Raw genomic sequence first — 25,038 nt, 5'->3', positions numbered from 1 at the left:
AGTACCTGTAGTGTTAAAGGGTTTTACTAACCAACAACTAATGCATCCAAGAAAGTTGTCTTCAAGCTGCTTCCAGCTGCTAGCCAACAATATTGCCCGTAGTACATTTTCAGAACTCTTCTTGTTTACTTTTCTGATTTTTTTTTTTTTTAACTGCCACTTGTCTATCTCAGTTTTCTGTTTGCTACCATCTTGAAAGCAATAAGAAAATTCTCTGTTTTACAGTGAAATTGGTTGTTGATCTGCAACTTGCATCAGTTTAATGAGGCAGCTTAGCTGAAAGACAGGAATCTATAAGCCGATAAACAAATCTCATAACTGCACAAAAGGGATGGAGGCTCTACAAAATGGGCAGTAAAGATGCACTGTGTATATATTCTTAAGTTGGCCATACGCTGACCGAATTCGACTGGTCCAGTAGGGACCAGCCAAATTTCGATCAGTATGTGATTCCTTTATTTGACTTCTGTTGAAGGGACATGTCCCAAAAATTTCCAAAGATCAGCAACTGCAGCCAATTAGCTGAAACCACAGGTGTTGTCAGAATACAATGATCCAGGATTCCGCCATCGACCTTGTGTGGATGAAGAAATCTGTTAGTATCTTTTATCCAGCACACTAGAAAAATAAAAATAAGCATGTATGGTCAGCATCTTGTGTGATTCCTCCCAGTGGTCAAGAGCAACACTAGACTAGTTTCACATACACTGTACAGGAAAAAGTTGTGGACACAGTTGAGTTACACCTACCTTTATGGCTAAACGTAAGTGGATATCCCTCCATATTATTGAGTTCAGATGTTTCCAGTGAAGAGTACTGTAGATGCTACCATACAAAGGCATTTTAAACAATTGTGTGCTCCTAACCTTGTGGCAACAGCTTGGGGAAGGCACCTGTCTGTTCCAGCATAACTGTAAACCCTTTGCACAAAGACTGCTTCATATATACATCAGGGGGGAAATTAACTAAAACTGGAGCACTCAGAATCAGCTGTGCATGGTAGCCAATTAATTGTTTAATTAAAGTGGTTGTAAAGATTCAGAGTTTTAAAAATAAAAATAACAAACATGTTATACTTACCTGCTTTGTACAAGGGTTTTGCAGAGAGCGGCCCCGAAACTCCTCTTCTGGGATGCACCGTTGGCACTCCTGGCTCCTCCCCTTCATTGAGTGCCCCCACGGAGAGCCGTATTCCATGGGGGTACCTGTGCGGGTGTGCTCCCGATTCCCGCTGCTGCGTCCATTGACACAGACAGCAGGACTCGACCCTGCTCCCGTGTCACTGGATTTGATTAACAGCAGCGGAAACTAATGGTTTCTGCTGCTATCAATTTATCCAATGAGGACGGAGACAGCGGCTGGAGCTGCTGGGCTTGTGCACGTTGCTGGAAACAGTGGCGGAACTACCAGGGTCTCAGCAGTCGCATATGCGACCGGGCCCTGGCATTCCGACGCTGTGGGGGGCCCAAAAGCTGATCTGCGGATCCACGGCGGGGTTACTGGCTGCAGTTGTAAGCGGAGAGTGTCTGTTACACTCTCACTTACACTGCCCAGACAGAGCCAGCACTGACAGCCGCTCACTCCCCGCCTCGCGTGGACAGGAGAGAAAGAGCTAGATCTACTCCTCCTCCTCCTGCCCCTGTCCTCCTGTGTGTGCCCACGGCCCCGCCTACACTCCAATCAGATTGGTGTGTGGGTGGGAAAGCTGGGGATATGTGGGTGGGGAAGCTCAGGAGTCGGGAACAGCATGAAGAATGAACATGGAGGATATGCAGACTGCGTGAGCCTCCTTCCTTGTTGGGGTGAGTGAGCTCACATCCATCCATTCACCCCCCTTATCTCTCCTGCCTCTGAATCAGTACAATAATGTAAGGGAACCTTAGATTTAAGGGGTGCTCCACAGACTCTGATGTAAAGGGGGCTTTGGCCTCCTTACATCAGAGTCCTACTTTACACCAGAGTCCACAGCATTCCCCTTACACCAGAGCACCCCCTTAAATCAGGGTTCCCAGAACACTCCTTCCATCAGAGTTCCCTTTTACATTAGAGTACACAGAGCCCCCCCTTACAGTGAAATTCTGCAGGCTTTGATGTAAGGGGGGCTCTGCGGACACTGATGTAAGGGGGGGGCTCTGCGAACACTGATGTAAGGGGGGGCTCTGCGGACACTGATGTAAGGGGGGGCTCTGCAGACACTGATGTAAGGGGGGGCTCTGCAGCCACTGATGTAAGGGGGGGGCTCTATGGACTCTGATGGAAGAGGGGGCTCTGCGGACTCTGATTGAGGGAGTGCTCTGCTGACTCTGATGGAAGGGGGGGCTCTGCAGACTCTGATGGAAGGGGACTGTGCGGACTGTGATGTAATGGGGGCTCTGTGGATTCTGATGTATGCGGGCCTCTGCAGACACTGATGTAAGGAGGGGCTCTGTGGACTCTGATGAAAGGATGAGCTCTGCAGACTCTGATGTAAGGGGGCCTCTGCAGACTCTGATGTAAGGGGGCTCAGCAGACTGTGATGTAAGGAGGGCTCTGAGAACTCTGATGTAAGGGGGGCTCTGCAGACTGTGATGTAAGGAGGGCTATGTGGAATCTGATGTAAGGATAGTGCATAGAATGCATTAAGGTGAAAAACCTGGAGACTTTACAATCCCCTTAAGCTTTGACAATACAACCTGGAAGTTGATTGGTTTCTATGCAGAGCTGGACCAGATTTTGCATGCTCCATATTAAGTAGATCTCTCCCATGGATTAATAAGTTTGGTGTGGGAGAACTTGAGTGACCTGATCACAATCCTACTGAACACTTTTGGGAAAAATTGTAATTCCATTATAAGCCAAGTCCTCTCGTCCAACATCAGTACCTGACCTCAAAGTGTTTTTGGCTGAATGGGCACAAATTTCCACTGACAAAATCCAAAAACTTGTAAAAAGCCTCCCATAAGGGTGGAGTCTGTTATAGATGCAAAGATGAGGGTGGAGGGACAAAGACATAATAATGCCCTTGGTTTTAAAATATGCAACAAACCCATATAAGTGTGACAATAAGGTATCAACAAACTTTGGCAATATAATGTATTCTTAAACACGAATTCTATGCCTCATATTATTTGGGAGTGCAAGGGTCCTTTGTATTTTCTCTATTCTGCATATTCTTCTGTTTCCTGACAGGTGGAACAGCTCCTGCTCAATGGGAAGACATAACCGGAACTACAAAATTAATATATGCCAATGAATGTGCCAACTTTACAACCAACGTCTCTGCCAGGTAAGCAATAACTTTCCGAGATTCAGGGGTAGGCTAAAGCAAAGAGCTCTTAAGTTAATAAAAGAGAGCAATGTGCTTTAACCTATAGCAACCAGAAATCATTATTCAATAGTCTTCTCATTGAAAGCCTCTTTGTGGTTGTTAGGGGTTTTGATGGTTGCTAATCCCTGTCTAACATTGTTGCTATTGGTTTTATGCTATTGTATAAAACCCATATTTTATACAATAGCACAATCATTGTATATTTTCTGCACCAACCTATGTTATCGCTTCAGGTTTTGGCTATCAGATTGTCCTCGCACTGCCGAGGCTGTTTCCTTCTCCTCCCAGCTGTACCGGGAGCTCAGTGCCGTGCCATACACTGCCCGATTTGTGGTCTTTGCAAAATGTCAGATGGGCGGGAAGGACGTCTGCGCTGCTATTGCATGACGGGTGATAAACTGGAGAAGACACTGGAACAGCATGAGAATTTCGCAGAGGTGGCACGCAGCCGGGACATTGAGGTACATGTGATTTCTGTCTGTAGTCCAAGCATAATGTTTAAGAGACTTGGGAGCAGTGAGTAAACGTCACACATAGCTATCAGAACTTTCTGATGGATTACATTCCATGACATCGAGACACCCTATAAATAACACAGGGAACATTATGTATTGTCCCCAGCAACCAAAAGTGATATGCCCCAAGTTACACAGTCAGTAAATACCGGGCCTCATGTGCCACTTATAACATAGAAGAGGAAACACTGAGTGAAACTTTTATATTGTAATAATTATAGAGGAAACATCCAGTGACAATGGATTATAGTAACACTAAATGAAGAAGTGTCCTGTAACACTGGTATATAGTAACAATAATACAGGAGGCATCCAATGACACTGGTATATAGTAACAATAATACAGGAGGCATCCAATGACATGGGTACATGGTAAAAACAAACGAGGAAACATCCAGTAACACTGGCATTTAATAACTATAAATGAGGAAGCATCCACTGACACTGGTATATAGTAACAATAAATGATGAAACGTCCAGTGGTAAAGGTATAGAGTGAAAATAATACAGGAGGCATCCAGTGACATGGGTACATAGTAACAATAAATGATGAAGCATCCAGTGACACTGGAATATAGTAGCAATAAATGAGGAAGTATCCATGACACAGGTATATGGTAATAATAATGTTAATGAGGAAGCATCCAATGAAATCTGTATATAGTAACAATAAATTAGGATGCAAATACTGACACTGGTATATAGTAGCAATAAATGATGAAACATCCGGTGGTAAAGGTATACAGTGATAATAATACAGGAGGCATCCAGTGACATTGGTACATAGTAACAATAAATGAGGAAACATCCAGGGGAGCTTGTGATTGCTATTATGTGCTGCTGGAGGATTGTTTGCTATCCATTATTTAATTGCCAGAAGTGGATTTGCTATCTTCATTGTTTCCCATAGCAGCAATAAATATACCCCGGTCCATTCCCCTACTGGGCATCAGCACTGCATTACCCCCCAGCCCTGAAGTTGCCCATGTATTGCCTCCATGGACTCAGTCTGTAATACAATGGAGGAGTGATACATAATTTATGCAGTGGTATATAGTAACAGTAAAATGGGAAACATCCAGTTGTACTAGTATACAGTAACAATAATACAGGGGGCATCCAGTGACATGGGTACTGGGTACATAGTAACAATAAATGAGAAAACATCCAGTGACACGGATCCTTAGTAACTATAAATGAGGAAGCATCCAGTGACACTGGAATATAGTAATAATAATACAGGAGGCATCCAGTGACATGGGTATATAGTAACAATAAATGAGAAAGCATTTAGTGACACTGGAATATAGTAATAATAATATAGGAGGCATCCAGTGACACTAGTACATAGTAACAATAAATGAGGAAGCATCCAGTAACACAGGTGCATAGTAACAATAAATGGGGAAGAATCTAGTGACACTGGAATATAGTAACAACAATACAGGAGGCATCCAGTGACACGGGAACATAGTAACAATAAATGAGAAAGCATTTAGTGACACTGGTACATAGTAGCAATAAATGAGGAAGCATCTAGTGATACTGGTACATAGTATCTATAAATGAGGAAGCATCCAGTGACACTGAAATATAGTAACAGTATAGGAAAAAACATGTCATTACATTGAGACACTGGACTTAGATTAGCACTGAATCACATTGGGAGTCATTATGAATCTTCCTGCACCACTAAAGCCCTGGATTTTCATACAGAAATAGCAGTACAGTTATCCTTACACATGGTGTCACCACAGACTACGACTTTACTGGAACCCGACCTTCCTCTTCATTTCACAGGATACATTTAATGACAATTTTTTATTGATATTCTGATTTTAAGGTATACATATTGTATCCAGTGTTTTTAAATGGCAGCAGTGAGAAAACTTTTCAAAGGTATGATGTTGTTCCATGGACCGAGATTCGGTTATATTATAACTTTGTGTTTACAGGTGATGGATGGAACGCAGCTATTTGTGGAGCTGTCGGGAAATCTTATTCCTTTAAAGAAAGCAACACAGCAGCGGAGTTTTACTTTCCAGGCATTTAAAGAGAACAGGCTTGCACTGCCCATTAAGGTGACACCTTGTGATTTATTTCTCAGACAAAAATCATCAGTTTCAGAATGCATAGTAACACGGCTATTAAAAGTTTTGAGTTAGATTTTAAAGTTTCTTGAAAAGTACAAGCTGAGCCTGAGATTGCTATTTTGTGCTGCTGGAGGATTGTTCGCTATCCATTATTTAATTTCCAGAAGTGGATTTGCTATCTTCATTGTTTTCCATAGCAGCAATAAATATACCCCGGTCCATTCCCCTACTGGGCATCAGCACTCCATTACCCTCCAGCCCTGTAGCTGCCCATATATTGCCTCTGTTGACTTAGTCTGTAATATAATGGAGGAGTGATACATAATTAATGCAGTGCATATATAATGCATGTTGAGTGGTCAGGAGAGAACCCATCTCTGCTTCCTTTAGAAGAAAATTGCCAAAGGCTTGATTATCACCGCACCTCGCAGAGAGGAATGCATCTGATGGTGGTTGCGAGGCTTCCTATTTATCTCATGCCGTCCCATTTGTAGAGTTTCCCTTCTGCATGTAGCCCTGTCCTCATATAACCCCTTCCACAAAACACATTTGTCTTCTTAAAAAAATGATAGTTGGATGCAGAATGTTACTGCCAATCAATTTAAATTTACATACACAGAAATGTCTACAGTAAGGGGAAAAAAGTATTTTATCCCTTGCTGATTTTGTACATTTGCCCACTGACAAAGAAATGATCAGTCTATAATTTTAATGGTAGGTTTATTTTAACAGTGAGAGACATAATAACAACAAAAAAATCCAGAAAAAACACATTTCAAAAAAGTTATAAATTGATTTGCATTTTAATGAGTGAAATAAGTATTTGATCCCCTAGCAATCCACAAGATTTCTGGCTCTCAGGTGTCTTCTATACAGGTAATGAGCTTATATTAGGAGATGTTCCTAATCTCAGCTTGTTACCTGTATAAAAGACACCTGTCCACAGAGGCAATCAATCAGATTCCAATCTCTCCACCATGGCCAAGACCAAGGATGTCGGGGGCAAGATTGTAGACCTACACAAGACTGAAATGGGCTACAAGACCATCGCCAAGCAGCTTGGCGAGAGCGTGACAACAGTCGGTGCGATTATTTGCAAATGGAAGAAACACAAAATAACTGTCAATCTCCCTCGGTCTTGGACTCCATGCAAGATCTCACCTCGTGGAGTTTCAGTGATCATGAGAACAGTGAGGAATCAGCCCAGGACTACACGGCAGAATCTTGTCAATGATCTCAAGGCAGCTGGGACCATAGTCACCAAGAAAATAATTGGTACACTACGCCATGAAGGACTGAAATCCTGCAGCGCCCGCAAGGTCCTCCCACTCAAGAAAGCACATGTACAGGCCCGTCTGAAGTTTGCTAATGAACATCTGCATGATTCAGAGAACTGCGTGAAAGTGTTGTGGTCAGATGAGACCAAAATCTAGCTCTTTGACTCAACTCGCCGTGTTTGGAGGAGGAGGAATGCTGTCTATGACCCCAAGAACACCATCCCCACTATCAAATATGGAGGTGGAAACATTATACTTTGGGGGTGTTTTTCTCTTAAGGGGACAGGATAACTTTACCACATCAAACGGACGATGTGCCATGTACCTTCAAATCTGGGGTGAGAACCTCCTTACCTCAGCCAGGGCATTGAAAATGGGTCGTGGATGGGTCTTCCAGCATGACAATGACCCAAAACACAAGGCCAAGGCAACCAAGGAGTGGCTCAAGAAGAAGCACATTAAGGTCCTGCAGTGGCCTAGCCAGTCTCCAGACCTTAAACCCATAGAAAATATGTGGAGGGAGCTGAAGGTTCGAGTTACCAAACATCAGCCTCAAAACCTTAATGACTTGGAGAGGATCTACAAAGAGGAGTGGGGCAAAATCCCTCCTGAAATATGTGCAAACCAACTACAAGAAAAATCTGACCTCTGTGATTGCCAACAAGGGTTTTTCTATCAAGTACTAAGTTATGTTTTGAGAAGGGTTCAAATACTTATTTCACTCATTAAAATGAAAATCAATTTAAAATATTGTTATTCTGTCTGTCATTGTTAAAATAAACCTACTATTAAAATTATAGACTTATCATTTCTTTGTCAGTGGGCAAACGTATCAGCAGGGGATCAAATTCTTTTTCCCCTCACTGTATGTCCGAAGCTTTCATCACATGTGGAGTGCAATTAAAGTGTCTGTTAGGGCAAAACTTAAAAAAAACAATTGAGTACATGACTCCAATACATGCAAAATCTCCCTATGTTATGTCTCTCGAAACTGATTGTATGTAGCAAAAAATACCTGGCGATCCTGCCAGAAATTCAGTAAACTCTTTACTTTCTGAAGTGGGCTGACAACGGTGCCTCTGCTGCACTGAAATCCCAAGCATTGTTGTCAGCCCTGCCTGGACTAGAAAATACCTGCCTATATAATCAGCAACTCCCAATACTCAGTACCCTCCCAGACTAGCTGCCTGCTGTTTCCCCCTCTCTCCTGCTATTTCAGGGGAACTAGTTTGTCAGCCTACCACAGGAAGTTAGGATCTAACTTCATGTCTGGCAGGATCTTTGTGATCAAGACTTTTGGATGGCTTCAGTTATTTTCATGAAACTGTACCTGTAGTTTTTTTTTTTAAAAGCTTGCATCAGTGGAATGTTTCTGGAGACACACTTTTAGAACATTTATTGAAAAGTGTATTTCATAGATTAGAAATACAAATTAGTTTCTGCAACCCTAAAACCTATTTATTGTATATTATCATAAACATATTGGGGTTGAACTACTAAAACTGGAGAGTGCAAAATCTGGTGTAGCTCTGCATAGAAACCAATCAGCTTTCAGTTTTTTTTTTTTTAAAGTTTAATTGAACAAGCTGAGGTTAGAAGCTGATTGGCTACCATGCACAGCTGCACCTTACTTTGCACGCTCCAGTTTTAGTAAATCAAAGCCATTACATCAACACAAATATACTGTATTTACATAATATCAGTCATTGCGAATGCTAAAAACCACCACCACATCCACAGCCATGGTATTTACAATAGAGGATTCTGCCTCCGAAATGCGTCAAACAGTGTATCTGGTTACCTTTCAAGTTAAGCACAAGAGTGCTGTTCTCTAGCAAAGACACCAACACTACGATACGGATCTATGAACCAGTGATTGGATCACTATTGATCTACAATGATCAGCTCTGTCTGCTCTAAAGACATGGAGAGGCAGCAGGGTAAGGCTTCACAAAACCCGTTCCATAATCTGCACTTTATTAAGTACTGTTCCTGATTACAACCCATGCAGCACATATTTTCTACTACTAAAGTATGGAGAAGACTAAGGATTGTTGTGGCACCTGTGCCAGACTGTGCAACTAACAATGCTGTAAAATTATGCCAACAACTAACACTGCAGAGATTGAAGGCCTCTTGAGCCCCGTCCCTAGGGAAAGAGAGCCTTGACTGATGGGGGCATGGCCAGGTGTCGGTCAAGGGGAACGATTGGTTGTAACATGGGGATGGGATGGGCCTGAGCTCAGGGAACGTGTGCCCCAGGGAATTCTGGGGTCTTTCGGAAGAGTCGGTTGGAAGAGCTGCCCACACTCCCGCCCCCTTTTTTCCTCTGTTATAGTATGTCACAGCTTGCTGCGGTTTGGCGGTTTCTTGACCTTACCAGCAGTTAAAGTTGCTGCAATGGGCTATGCCCTTGATGGAAAATTGGAAATAGGCTGTCTGTCCAGCACTTATATAAAGGACAGGCCCCACTTCCCTCTTTTGGTTGAGTGCTCACAGTACGACTGTGACTGGCACTGGTTAAATATGTTTACATGTTATGTGTTGGAATTTAATAAAGCTGTGGCCTTGCCCTTTCCACTTTCCAACCTAATGGTTGTAAGTGTCTATTTTAATAGGGTAAAGGGCAAGGCTGGTGGGGGATTTGATCCCATTGTGTTACGTTAATTGGGACCTAGGCCCATTGCGCCTCAGCAGTCATGAATGGAGTTAGTTTTATAAACATAGTAGCCACACATCTCTTATGTGATTGATTTTATGTCCTTGTGTTTTACATATTTGCCTGATATTGTGTATACAATAAATGAGTATTAAAGTGTATGTTACTCCAACATTGCCTGTTCCTGTTATGTGTCAGTGTTATCATGTACTTCTATGAAAAAGTATCCTATTCTATTTGTAGTTCTTTCTTTGTGTGAAATAACTGGTAAGCCTGCCAGTCCCCCTGCTTTCCTATTTCAAACTGACCATCCCAGGCATGGAACCACATCCATACCAGCATGGTCAGTTTTTTGTATTCTATTTGGGAGCACAGCCTGCCTGTCCTACAATGGTCAGACTTGCACTGTCACATCCCCCGGTCAACGAATCACTGGAAATATTAGTGTACTGCTGTTTCTCTGCCTCCTGCTGACATGCCCCCCTGCAGCCTCCACCCCAGCTCTCTAAGCCCCTTATGCAGTTGAAATGTTTTTGTGTGTGTTTATACACAAACATTTTGCCTTGTATTTCTATTTTAAATCAAATGCGTTGTTTTGCAAAGTAAGAGTTCACATATACTTGAAAGCTGAACTTGGGGCATAAAAACTCAAATTTATATATATTCCTTAAAAGCAGGTACTAAAAATACACTTAAAAACACATTTATGTATTTTTAATATACATACAGTAGCTTGATTTATTAGGGATTTACACTTCAACTTTTATTTTACAATTTTTACCAGTTACTGAATATGATTTTTATTAGATATTGACAGTGATTTTGTTTATTATACTTTACATTTTTCATTTATATTTTTCAATTAGGAATTTTGTGCTCACATTTTTTCTAATTCATTTAAAAGACCCAAAGAGTAGTATCCTAGGCTAACTTTTACTTTAGTTTTAATACATCATCTTCCTTGCTCATATATACAGTATATAAGACTCTTGCATTTGTGTGTGTGTGATCACTTAGGTACGGGACAGCAGTCGGGAGCCATGCGGGTCTCTCTCCTTCCTCCGCAAACCCATGAAATATGAACAGTCCCAGCAAGTGCTCTGCCACCTGAATGTCACAATGCCACAGTACACACAGGTGAGACTAACACTCTGCCATTTTACGATGAGCTCCTTATGTCAGTGCAGTTCGACTGTGAGTAAGTGTACTAAGTGTAAGTGGATGCTCCCTTTTGGATGGTGGGTTCTGCTTTTGGCATATATATGATCTTATGGTATTGGACAACATTCAGATTAGGACATTAAGTAAATCATAGGTGTGCGCACAGGGTGCGCCAGGTGTGCCTGGGCACACCCTTATCACCCTGTGTGTTGCAGATTCCCCCTGTTTAGACCCCTGATATTTCACCAAAGACCCCTAATGGGGCTCTTGAAAAGAAATTCTGTGCTTACTTTATCATAGACACCTTACACAGTATTTACAAAGCTTTAATTAGGGATAAGGATCTTTATTTTCAGCCATTTGACTGTAATTTTTCAAATCTCATGGAACTCAGCTGAAAACAACAGTCACTTTCTTGTAAATAAGTTAACTTATCCTGATGTTTTAGCTATTTTTGAATTGAGCTGAAAAGTTGTTTTTTTTTTTTTAGTTTTGGATAGTGGGGAGGGAATAGAACACCTGACAGATTTCAATTGCTGTCAGTGCACATGTAGGGAAATTCACCCTCTCTGTCTGTCCTGTTTACTGTTACCAAAAGTGAAATGTGAAAGAAAATCCCAAATGTTGGGTTCTCTCCAGAACAGGAATTGAGGGGAAATCTTCCAGCAGGGACATTTCTTCTGGTGACATCCAGGGATTCCCTCACTTTGCAGGGATTTCCTCTCACTTCCTGTTTTGGCTATGGGACAGTAAGTGAATAGAAATCTCCCCAATGGGACACAGATGGCAAAAAAAACTGTCAGGGGTTACATCTCTTTATCCAAAATGCTAAAAAAAGTTTTGATTTTAGTTCTACTTCAATGCCTTTCTGGCTCCCACTTATATTGCCCTTTAGTTCTTCAATCTTTATCTCACTTCAGGGCTGCTGTAAATTAGGGTATTTCTAACCTGCTGTCGATTAATTTATGTGTCATTCAGACAAGAGACAGTTGATGCACACAGTAAAAAAAAGTACATACTGATAACCATAGCAAGTTTTTTTCTATCCTCCTCACAAAGCACATGATGGAAACCATGATGAAGCCAGAATGTAAGACATGGCTCTAGTAAACTGTAAAAGTATGTGACTTTTATATCTCAAAGGTGCATATTTATTGGTCTTTGTGCAGCCCTACTCCAGGAAAACTTGTTTTTTTTTTTTTGTTTTTTTTAGTTAGAGCAGGAACAGATTAAAACTTCGGTTTTAAATTGTGTCCCCTTGAGGAGACTTTTTTGTTATCAGATGTTAAACAGTGTGTGTGTATACCCATAGAAGAGAGTTGACTGAGGTTCTAACCCTTCCATACCCAATTCAAAACAAGGATTTCAAAACATGTGCTGTAGATACACTTATTTAAATAATCTCAGAAGGCAGATAGTCCATATAGGGAACAAAAACGTATTTGCCATAAGTATGGTAGGCACTCCTGCTACTATGAGCTGAAGCAACCTACCATAGCAATAAGGCCATTAGTGCTTGGTGGTACCACTCCAGACTGAGGTGTAGTGCCTCACTGGCACTCAGGATAGCAGGGATGCAAGCGTAAGAAAAACTCATCCAGTGAGCAATGAACATTTAGGCATGAAACCACCGCTCGCTATAGCTATTCCTAGTATGGAAGTATACATATGAAAGCCTCAGTCAATGCCACTTCTTGGGCCACGCCCCCTGAAATGTTTCATCCCATCCGCCGGGGCTTAATCATAGAGGTCACCCTTATGATTAAACCTTGGTGGGTGGGGCAAAACATGTTAAGGGAAATGGTCCGAGGAGCGGCATTGGCTGAGGCTTTCACTTGTATACATCCATGCATGGACTGGTTATGGTGAGGGGCAATTTTGTGCTTAAACCTACCATAGCAGTTGCGCATTTCATCCCTATCTGGGGTCTCTGTCAAGCCAAGACTCAGCATAGGGTCAAAATGCATAATGCAATGGCAAATAAGTATCCTGCCTTCCTCTATTCCAGCAATTCAGCCTTCATAAGTCTCTGGGAGTGTTGGATGCCTTTGTACCTGTTGCACCGTGGTTCCATCCTCTTACTCCATACAGAGCCTATTACAAAGCAGTGACGTAGAAGTTGGAGGATTGAACCACAACATGGTTTCAGGGGGGCACAGGCATCCAACAACCGTCAATGCCGAAGAGCTTGAAGGCAGCAGCGCTGGAACGTAAATAAGGTAGGGCAAGTTGGCTGACAAAAAGTCACCTACCACCTTTGGAACTTAGTGCTACCTACCTCCTCCAACTTTCCAGTGAAAAGCTCCTTTATTGGCCGCTTGCATATGCCAAGAGGAATGTGCATCCATCCATCTTATGAAAACAAATGAAAACCAGTAGCTTGAATTCTAGGAAATAAAGGAAGGGATGTAGGTTTCCACTTGCCCCAACTTCATCATTTCCTTTTCTTATTTTATGTCACATGTACCTGTTATAATCTACCTGTCTCATGTTAGGCTGTTGATGCAGCATACCAGTCCTTTGTTATCTTATTTTAACCAAACATTAGGTTTTACGTAGTTTTACCCACGATGTGCAGTGTTTGTGTTCATTTATATCTTTTATAGCTTGTTTTGTCTGTGCATCCTACAACAAGGCTGCTTAACATGAAAAATTAATTACCAGTAGCCTCTAACTGCATATAAATGTTTTCCAAAAAGTCCCTTGGGCCGTTAAGTAACGAAAAATACTTTATCAAGTGTATTTTTTATATTATTTATTATTTGCTAAAACCCTGTACTGCTAACATGAATTTAATTTAGCAAACAGAGGAACCATCTGAACCTCCCCTTAGCCTATATGTACTACAGTTTGAGAACCTGTGCATTATAACAGCAGAGGAAAGAGCAATGTGGGAAATGCTGTAACCAATAGCACCAAGCAACTTTAACCTTTCACCAATCTGACTTTAGTAAACTGAGTTCTGGTTGGTTATAAATCATTGTTAGTCTGTTTGTACATAATTAACTTGCTTTACTCAGTAGGCTCATAAATGGTGCCATACTGAAGAATTGTGAAGTTGTATAAATCTGAGTTTTGTTATCACAGACTCCCGGCAGCCTTGACAGAAGGAGGACGCTGACTCCGCTGGCCCTAAGAGAGAGGTATAGCCTTCTGAATGACAGCATAAGAGGTGAGAGAATTGATGGTGCATATGAAGGGTGTAGCAAGACCAGGGGCAGATAACCAATGCAGGAGTTGTAGACATTTTGACCAGATAGCCAATGAAGGGTAACAACAGGTGAAGAATCAAAGCAACATAACTAATGGCTAATGATAGACTACAGCCAAAACTTTTTTTTCTAGTTTTGAAAAGAGTGAGGAAGTGTTGGAAACAATATCAAGAGTTTTTTGCTGATTGTGTTGCTCCTGGAGAGATTTAAGCCTGGTACACACAGTAAGTTCTTCTTCATTCAACCCAGTGGGCTGAATGTAAAAAACTGAGGAGGTCGCTGCACTAACTATGCAATGTTAATACAGTGATCTCTCCCGCTGTGCTATTGTGTTCTGACAGGGGGGCTGCCCTCCCACGCCAGAATACACCTGCCAGCGCTTGCAGTCATTGGCTGCAAGTGCTGAGCGGATGCCAATCTGCTGATGGTTTTCCAGCAGACTCGTTCTCACGACCAGCTTCTGTTGGGCGAGGAGTTGAACACACGGGTCAAAAGTGGACTGGTAACTGCCATACTGACTGAAGCTTTACTCTCACTTTCTGTTTGATAACTATATAACTATACAAACAAAACAGCTGAAATCTACCAGGAACACAAAGATTAACACATGGAGAGCAATAAAAACTTTGTTTCATTTAGTAGAAAGTTGATGGGGGGTGGGGGTTAGAATCTCTTTCAGCTTTTAATTGCTGTTTGTATCTTTTCCTGTCCAGGTGGGGGGTATCAGACAGAACAGTAAGTAAGGAAAATCTCCCTAGTTGGGATACAGACAGCATACATAGTCTATTTTAAGGTCGTATCCCTTGTTCTCTATCCAAAACCTAAAGGGTTTAAATTGAGTTGAGTAAAGGCAGAAGGTTTTTTAACTTAATGCATTCTATGCATTAAGATACAAAACCTTCGGTGTGCAGCAGCCCCCTGATACTTACCTGAGCTCCCTATCGATCCAGTGATGTTGCAAAAGAGCTAAAAAGTCTGGGGAGTCTCCCTCCTGATTGGCTGAAACACAGCAGCGGGCATCATTGGCTCCCACTACTGTCAATCAAAGTCAGTGCGCCAGTGAGATGAGAGAGGGGGCGGGGCCGAGCCACCTTGTCTGGATGGATACACAGAGTAGGGGCTTGGCTTGGGTGCCCCCCATAGCAGGCTGCTTGCTCTGGAGGGAGGGGCCAGGAGCACCAGGGAGGGACCCAAGAAGAGGAGAATCTGGGCTGCTCTGTGCAAAACCATTACACAGGGAAGTTAAGTATAAAATGTTTGTTATTTCTAACCAAAAAAAAATAAGACTTTAGTTTCACTTTAATAGCAAAAGAAACAATTACCAGGAGTGAGTAATGGCTTATTAAATTGAAATGTTTTTTTGTTTTACATTAGCTCTTGTGTTGAAATTCTTCTTTAAAATTTTATACATAGGGTGTCTTTTTTTACTGTTCTGCCTTTAATGACGTGACTTGATTGGCCCTTGTGGCTTTATGTACTTTTGCTGTCTACAGTCCCCTCTATCCTTCTTTGGCTTCTCCCATTCTGCTTCTTTCTCAATGTCTCCTACATATTTCTTTCTTCCCAGGTTCTCTTAGTGGAACTGAACGTGTTGACATGAAGATGGCTGTAATATCAGAGCACTTGGGTCTCAGCTGGGCCGGTAAGTACAAACTTACGAATAAAAACACAGCATAGCATCTAACTCTTTGCTACGCTGTCCTAAATGGGGAAAAAAATACTTTGGATAGACATTCATTGTAACGGGTATAAGATAGGGTGCCTAGCCTAGAAATTGTGGTGACAGGTGGATAATCAAAGATTTCCTTGATCATGCATCATATGTCTAACAGTATTTACAAGATCAAAGTATATGTTACATGTGCTTCTGTAAAAAACTGCGCTGTCCCACAGCCTTCTCATAGCTGTGAATATAGCCACTTAATCCAGCTGTTGTATCTCCTTCTAATGTAATTGAGAGCTTTATTACATTGCTGATGCTGTTATCGCCTATGACAGAACTTGTAGACCGCTGTCATCTGTCTCCTTACCTTGTCTGTTATGTGTCATTTTCTAGCACTTAGTTACATAAAGTTACATAGTTAATCTGGTTGAAAAAAGACACCAGATCATCCAGTTCAATCAACAGAAAAAAAAACACACACATACACAATCCTATACCCTCATTTGATCCAGAGGAAGGCAAAAAAAAAAAAAAACACAATAAAGCATGATCCAATTTCCTTCAGCAAGGGGAAAAAAAAATCTTCTTGATCCCCCAAGAAGCAATCGAATATTCACCGGATCAACTTTACCTATAAATATTAGTATACAGTTATATTATGTACATTTAGGAAAGAATCCAGGCCTTTTTTTAAACAATCTCCTGAGCTGGCCAGAACCAGCTCTTGACGGAGTCTGTTCCACATTTTCACAGCTCTTACTGGGAAGAAACCTTTCCATATTTGGTGGCTAAATCTCTTTTCCTCCAGATGTAAAGATTGCCCCCTTGTCTTCTGCGATAACCTTAAAGTGAATAACTCAACAGCAAGTTCACTATATGGACCCCTTATATATTTATACATGTTGATCATATCCCCCCTTAATCTCCTCTTCTCAGGCGAGAATCAATTCAGTTCCTCTAATCATTCCTCATAGCTGAGCTCCTCCATGCCTCTTATCAGTTTGGTTGCCCTTCTCTGCACTTACTCCAGTTCCCCCGATATCATTTTTGTGAACTGGTGCCCAAAACTGAACTGCATATTCCAGATGAGATCCCCCAGTACAATGATTTTCATGTACTGGGTTCTAAATATGTGGAAATATATGAAAATTATCTAACAAATTATGAAGCACATTGGGTCTAATTAGTAGGCCTCTGTCTTGAAAATCTAAGCCACAATGCATAGGTTTTTTAGAAGAGCCTAGTACTTTGCCAGTCTATGGGGTTGATTTACTAAAGGGGAACCTTTAGTGAATTATTATTATTATTTTTATTATTATTATTATTAAGTGAATTATCTCCAGATCTTAGTGAATGAGGTGAAGCTCTGCTGATTTTTTATCATCTAATCATGTGCAGGCAAAAGATCTGTTTTGGGTATTCTGCACGTAATTGGGTATTCTTTGCAAAATTAAGCTTCACCACATTTATTAAGATCTGGGGATAATTTCCTTGTAGAAAGCAGCTGCGCTTGCAAAGTAAACAGCCTACTTTATCTTTGTCTTTAGTAAATTTCTGTCTGCATAAGAAATGTAGTGTACTTGTCACTTCCTGTTGTAAACCTCAGACATGAAATATGAACAAAGCATATCCCTCTATAGTGTGTACTTGTCTCAATACAGAGCACTAAGTGTCATTTCTGTCTGCTGCTTCATTCCTCTGCTATTACCATGAATCACTTCTGACAAGTTTTCCTGACACCAAGAAAAAAAAGGTGACAGGGGAAGGATCTCCAGCTGATTGGCAGCCTCAACTCTGTTCCTGTGCACTGTGTGGAGGGAAGTGTGTCCCTTCCCTCCAAGCAGCTGTCAGAGCTCTCCTAACTGAGTTCTGCAGTGTGACTTCAGCTCTCTGCCCCCTTTTTTCTGAACTCTCCAACAAGCTTTAAAATTCAGCACGTTGAATGGATGTAGAGAAGAGAGGGCTGAAGATAAACAGGTACAACTTATGTAGGAAGATGTGTTTAATCTCTGTGTATCATCTGAGGCCACTCAAACCACTGGGGATATTGAAAAGTTTTCAACCACTTTAAATGAGAAACAATGGTATCTTTATTCCAAGCTATCCTTTTAAAACTCCCTAACAGTAATCCCAAGTGTGGCTCGGGGTTAATTGTCAGTACCAAAAGCAGTAACCCTGAGCCACACTTGGGATTACATCGCAGTATCCAGGTACAGTTACTTACCTTGGCCTTAGGATCCTGCAATGTCCTCCCACTGTATCCTCTGGTCGGATCCTCCGCCCGATGTATCAATGTTCCGGGCTCCGTTCCCTGCGAGCGTCGCAACGCATGGGGGCGGAGTCCATGGGCAAATTCAAAAAAGTACAAAACACATAACACACACAATACATTGTAATCTGTACTGTATCAAATCACTTCACCTCAGTTCTGTCCAGTGCCCTGCATGCACTTTTACTATTCTTTCTGCCATTATTTCTGCCAGGAAACTTGAGAACGTCCATGGCATCCAAAAAGCGTCTCTCTATGTCAAAAGTGGTTTTAGACCAGCTAGAAAACAGCGATAGTGAATTAGAATCACTTGCAGAATTGAGCCATAGTGATTTGTGGGGAAATTCGTCATCCGACACCGAAAGTGACGACGATTCTGCGACTGAGCTCAATGATGTGCGAACATGGCGCTCTATTGACTGTGGTACGGATCATGCAGCACTGAGCTCAGTCGCAGAATTGTCGCTGTCATCACTTTCAGTATCTGATGACGAATTTCCCCACAAATCACTATCGCTCAATTCTGCAAGTGATTCTAATTCACTATCACTGTTTTCTAGCTGGTCTAAAACCACTTTTGACGTAGAAGGACGTTTTCCATTGTCCTGACTGTGACGTCGGACTTTGTGCAGTCCCATGTTTCAAAATTTTTCATACCCGGGATGTTTACTAAACCAATATGCAGTGTCTAGTATTACAGTGACTAGTAATATTGCACCCTTGTTTGGACACATTTCTGTGTTTTTGATTTGATTACATTATTGAATAAAACGTATTATTTTTATGTTATTATTTTTTTAAATTATTCATAGTTATTTATTATATTATAATTTATGATTTCGTGTTTCAAACTTTATCATACCCGGGATGTCTACTAGACTCTTGTTTGGACAGATTTAAGTGAGTTATTCCTAAGAATGACAGGCCTAATATAAAACAACAAATTTCCATGCAAAACTATGTACTGCTTTGACATTCATAAATCAGACATAATCATACTGGCAGGGAGGTACAAATTCCCCACCATGTAATGGAGATGAAGTTAGGAAGATGTGTTTGTAGTCCAAATCTGGAGAGTAGCCTAATGGCAACAATAGCTCCTTCATAGATACAGTGGAGGAGTGAGCCTTGTCACTCGAGTGTGGGAAGTGTGTTATTACCAAGATTTTCGGGTAAGAATAGGGGAAGCAAGCCAAAAAAAAAAGTAAGGCACCACATTTAAAGGATAAGTTTACCTTTAAGATAATAAATGCACATCTTTTTTGCAGAAGATAATATGTGCATTTATTATTGCCTACAGGAGCTTGCAAAGCATTGCATCCGCAATCAGGAGATTGCGGGTGCAATGTCAGGTTCCTGCACACATTCCCTCCAGCTTTCTGTCCTTACCTCTATAGAGGCTTTCAGGTAGAAAGCTGGAGGAAGAGTAAATGTGCAGTCCATTGAGAACTACCAGCCATCTGCCGCGGTGGAAGATGGGACTTGTAGTTTCTTCATTCACAGATCCCTGTAATTGAATGATGTGGGCCGATTTTAAATGTGACAGCAATGGGCGGGGGGTGTGACATCTGACATGTTTCAAAGGTGAACTTAGCCTTTAGGCACTGGACCAGTGGTGGCTGGTGCTATATTTTTTGGGGGGAGAGGGGCAAACAATCCACCTGCCACTATACCCCAGTCCCAGTCGGATCAGACGCACCCTCCTCTCCCTCTGTTGGTCAGTCACCAGCCCCACACTTACCCCAACTAGGTCGCAGGCAGCACTTCCTCAAGGTGGCAGGTGGCGTCTCCTCCTCCTCGGCTTTACAGCGGCTTCCTCTGCATCTCCTCCTCCTCTACCGCTTCTCCTCCAATACTAGCGTTTCTCCTCTCAGCCAGTCAGGTCTCAGCACCCGCTTCCTGATTTTCCTGATTGGCCGGGAGGTGAATCAGGAAGACAATAGCGAATAGTAATTTGCTACTGCCACACATCTGGGTGGGCTCAGGGCGCAGTGCTCTGCACCCCGAGCCCACCCTTTTTTGAAGCCAATTAGAGCCTCAGGCTCTAATCATGTGCTTCTGAAAAAAACAAAAACCCCAAAATTGGAATCCATGCATCCACGCCCTGTATGTAGATTAGGGGCCGGGCGCATGAATTAGGGGGGCCGCGCCCCTGCACCCCGTATGGACGGGCCGCGACTGGACTGGGCTTACCTACAGTCTCTGTATGGCCATAGAATAGAGCAGTGTTTCTCAACTCCAGTCCTTAAGGCGCCCCAAAAGGTCATGTTTTCAGGATTTCCCTCAGATGAAATGGCTGTGGTAATTACTAAGGCAGTGAAACTGATCAAATCACCTGTGTAAATGGGAAGCCTGAAAACAAGACCTGTTGGGGCGCCTTGAGGACTGGAGCTGAGAATACTGGAATAGAGTATAACATACATTAAAATAAAAAAATATATATTTATAAGATGAACGTTACCATGTATTTTGATGATATGTAAATGTTTAAGTCTATTATGGCCATAATTTCCAGTTACAAATCTGACCATTTCCTGTTTACAGAACTGGCTCGTGAGTTACAGTTTGAGATGGATGACATCAACAGGATTCGAGTGGAAAACCCCAACTCTTTGTTGGAGCAGAGTGCGGCCTTACTGCATCTTTGGGCATCACGGCAAGGCTCTAATGCAAAATGTAGGCACACTCACAACCATTATTCTACCTGCTGGGGCTGAATATTTTCCAGGGAATTCCTCTCAATTTAAAGGTGTCACAGATAGAACACTGCTTATCCTTATTCAAACATGGAGACCCCCAACCTGACTCATTGATATCATTCCTTCTGATTGAAGTGGCAAGCTGCATACTGATGCAGTCTACAGCAATGGTGGCCTGGCTCATTCCTTCCGTGGACACATTAAGATGAAATTGAATAGAACCAACTCCATGTTTACAATTACAGGAGATTATGGGACGGATCACACAGGCAGCAGAAAAGCCATACATTTATTATACATCTTTTGCATATAGATTTTTCCCTATGAAAAGTTGTAGCAAAATGTACAGATGATGAATTATATGTAAAGGATTTATAGGTAGTTTGTAAAGGGGTAGTTGGTCTGTTGTAGCCCTCCTCAGGCCTAGGTGCCTCACTAGAAATGGCTGACATTATGTACATACAGATGTTTGGTCTACAGCTTAGCTTGTTTAAATGGAGCAGAATTACAGAAACAGACTGTAGATCAGTGGTAAATACCATTTTATTTTATATTTATTTAAATATTATTATGTTATTTTATAACATTTATATTTCACACAGTGGAAGATTTATACACAGCTCTGCGTAACGTTGACCGCAATGAAATTGTCACCATGTTGGAAGGTTCAGGACGGCAGAGCAGGAGTTTAATGGGAGATCGCCGCTACACAAACAGCGATGGATCTATTTCCCCCTCTCAGAGGAATGGTACACTCCCCTGGGGGTCATCACCAGGTACGTTAACATGCAAGGTCCTCATTAGGATTCAGTTATATTTAGGTAGTATTTATCAGTATTTATCAATACATAGTTGGCACGGAAGCCTAGAAATAAGGGGTACTTATCTAAAGTGATTTACATTAGAAGATAGATAGATCATTTTTAATGGCTGTCCCACACAGTATTGCTGCAGTTTGCGCACATCACAGAGTCCCTGTGCTTATGCTGATCACACACTGAACAGAAAACACCAATCTGCTAAAGATTAGCTTGAAAAAAATCACTCAATATAACAAAGAAGCCATCTGACAGCCTTCATGGCTTTCTAATCAAAGGTTTCCTTGAAGACCTCAGGTACTCTGGTTTGTAAAGGTGATAGGTAGACATACGGGGGGCAGTCCGCAGATCCAAATTGTAAACAACCTTTCATGATTAGCTGACTGTACATGTTTATACACTATGCAGACACCTTGGCCCTAGTGTGGGGGAAGATAGTGATTAGTTAGGAAAATCCAACTTGTGCAGTTGATTGTTCTCATTGGCAGGTCAAATGCAGATCAACCGTGGGTTTAATGCACCTGCAGTCAATTCTAAATTATCTCAGAAGCATCTCAAACTGATGTCAAGATTACGCTGCATTTGCCGATCAAAGCCCATAGCCTTTTGCCAATTACGAGTACACGAGCTGTGTTCTTAAAAATTCTTTAAAGTAGAACTATAGGCAAAACTTTTTTCATTTTGGATAAAGCAAGGGATGTAACCCCCGTCACATTTTTTTTCACCATCTGTGTCCGATTGGGGAGATTTCCCTTCACTTCCTGTCCCATAGCCAAACAGGAAGTGAGAGGAAATCCCTATAAATTAAGGGAATTCCTCGGGGACCCCCAGGTCACCAGACCTAGTCTCCCCATTGGAAGATTTCCTCTCTATTACTTTTCTGGGGACAACCCAAAATTTGGAATTTTCTTTTACTTTCACTATCAATGATAATCAATGATAATGGTAAACAATAGAAAAAGAAAGGGAGAGTCTTCTTAATGGAGGCACAGACCGCAGTAAAAATTGGCAGATGTTTTTATCCCTCTCCACTCAATCCAAAACTAATAAACGTTTTGCCTTTAGTTATACTTTAATGTACATTAATTCCTAAAAAAATATACTCAATTCTACCACGTCTACTGTCTTTGTACTGTACAGTAAAACCTTGGTTTGCAAGCATAATTTGTTCCAGAAACATGCTTGTAATCCAAAGCACTTGTATATCAAAGTAAATTTCCCCATAAGAAACTATGGAAACTCAAATGATTCGTTCCACAACCATTTATTAATAGGTCCTTCAGTTTATAGTCAATATAAAAAGATTAAAACAATGTTACCAGGTTGTGTAACCATAAAATGTCCATTCATAAATGGAATCCTCCACAAGGGGATTAGAAGCAAAATCCAGCAGGAGCTACAGAGACTAAAATAGAAGTGAGGTGCCTCTAAGTGCCGGTTCACACAGGGGCGACTTGTCAGGCGACCTAGCCACCTGACAAGTCGCCTCCCGTTCTGTACAATGGAACTGTTCTAATAGGAGCGACGCAAGTCGCTCCGACTTAGAAAAAGGTTCCTGTACTACTTTGGGGGCGACTTGGGGCAACTTGCATAGACTTCTATACAGAAGTCGTTTTGCAAGTCGCCGTGGCAGTCGTGTACAGGTCGCCTCGGTGAGGCGACCTGCAAGTCGTGCCGCCCCTGTGTGAACCGGGGCTTAGTGTAGCAACATGTTGCTAAATGTTGTACCTTCATTAAATGTAACCATATTGCTACACTTAGAGGTGCCTCTCTCCAATTTTATACTCAGTTGTGATGTGACGCTACTTTTATATCAAGACATCGCTTGTATATCAAGTCAAAATTTATTTAAAAATTTTGCTTGTCTTGCAAAACGCTCTCAAACCAAGTTACTCTCAAACCAAGGTTTTACTGTATAGTAATGTCTGTATGCCAGAAGGGGAATTCCACCTTACAGTATTCTTTTAGAAATGCGGCCTTTACTCTTTCTGAATGAGGCCTGACATTGAGAACAGCTAAGGATTGCCTGCTCCTGTACACCCTGATCTGTGTCTCCTTTTTTAACAACTAACTGGTATGGTTCACATCTGTCACATCACTTACCCCAGGGACAATAACTGGGGGGGCTGGACTCAATGTGTGTTTGTCTCACCCACTCTTTCTCCTTTTTCTCTCTCTCCTTCTCTCTCACTCTTTTGCTGAGCTTATCCGTTCACATCTAACCTCTGACCTCCTCATGCTACTCTCCTCCCTTTATCAGTCAGGACCACCCTCAAACCCTCTCCTTGTCCCAAGGGATGCATGTATCTCTGTAGCATTTTTAGTCATATGGAAAACATTGCACTGACATTCCAGCACAACTACAGTTGCAATAAAAAGTATGTGAACCCTTTTGGAATGATATGGATTTCTGCACAAATTGGTCATAAAATGTGATCCGATCTTCATTGAAGTCACAACAATAGACAATCACAGTCTGCTTAAACTAATAACACAAAAAGAATTAAATGTTACCATGTTTTTATTGAACACACCATGATGTAAACATTCACAGTGCAGATGAAAAAAGTGTGTGAACCCCTAGACTAATGAGATCTCCAAGAGCTAATTGGAGTGAGGTGTCAGCCAACTGGAGTCCAATCAATGAGATGAGATTGGAGGTGTTGGTTACAGCTGCCCTGCCCTTAAAGAACACACACCAGTTCTGGTTTTGCTTTTTACAAGAAGCATTGCCTGATGTGAATGATGCCTCGCACAAAAGAGCTCTCAGAAAACCTCTGATTAAGAATTGTTGACTTGCATAAAGATGGAAAGGGTTATAAAAGTATCTCCAAAAGCCTTGCTGTTCATCAGTCCACGGTAAGACAAATTGTCGATAAATGGAGAAAGTTCAGCACTGCTGCTACTCTCCCTAGAAGTGGGGGTCCTGTAAAGATGACTGCAAGAGCACAGCGCAGACTGCTCAATGAGGTGAAGAAGAATCCTAGAGTGTCAGCTAAAGACTTACAAAAGTCTCTGGCATATGCTAACATCCCTGTTAGCGAATCTACGATACGTAAAACACTAAACAAAAATGGATTTCATGGGAGGATACCACAGAGGAAGTCACTGCTGTCCAAAAAAAAATTGCTGCATGTTTACAGTTTGCACAAGAGCACCTGGATGTTCCACAGCAGTACTGGCAAAATATTCTGTGGACAGATGAAACCAAAGTTGAGTTGTTCGGAAGAAACACACAACACTATGTGTGGAAAAAAGAGCCACATCACACCAACATCAAAACCTCATCCCAACTGTGAAGTATGGTGGTGGAGGCATCATGGTTTGAGGCTGCTTTGCTGCGTCAGGGCCTGGACGGATTACTA

At 41.8% G+C, this 25,038-nt stretch overlaps 1 protein-coding gene across 1 annotated transcript in view; it reads left to right on the top strand.

Annotated features, from left to right (window-relative positions):
* Positions 1 to 25,038, top strand: part of ANK1 (ankyrin 1) — a 402,733-nt gene that overhangs the window by 334,136 nt on the left and 43,559 nt on the right. Inside the window, 9 exon segments of the mRNA XM_073622316.1 lie at positions 3,169 to 3,265; positions 3,541 to 3,644; positions 3,647 to 3,768; positions 5,778 to 5,903; positions 10,869 to 10,988; positions 14,100 to 14,184; positions 15,792 to 15,866; positions 20,701 to 20,832; positions 21,458 to 21,631. Of these exon segments, the coding sequence (XP_073478417.1) occupies positions 3,169 to 3,265; positions 3,541 to 3,644; positions 3,647 to 3,768; positions 5,778 to 5,903; positions 10,869 to 10,988; positions 14,100 to 14,184; positions 15,792 to 15,866; positions 20,701 to 20,832; positions 21,458 to 21,631 (1,035 nt within the window).

The sequence above is a fragment of the Aquarana catesbeiana genome, linkage group LG03, assembly GCF_042186555.1.
Source record: "Aquarana catesbeiana isolate 2022-GZ linkage group LG03, ASM4218655v1, whole genome shotgun sequence".
Lineage (NCBI taxonomy): Eukaryota > Metazoa > Chordata > Amphibia > Anura > Ranidae > Aquarana > Aquarana catesbeiana.
Note: the sequence above shows the minus strand (reverse complement) of the source record. Positions and strands in the feature narration are given on the sequence as shown.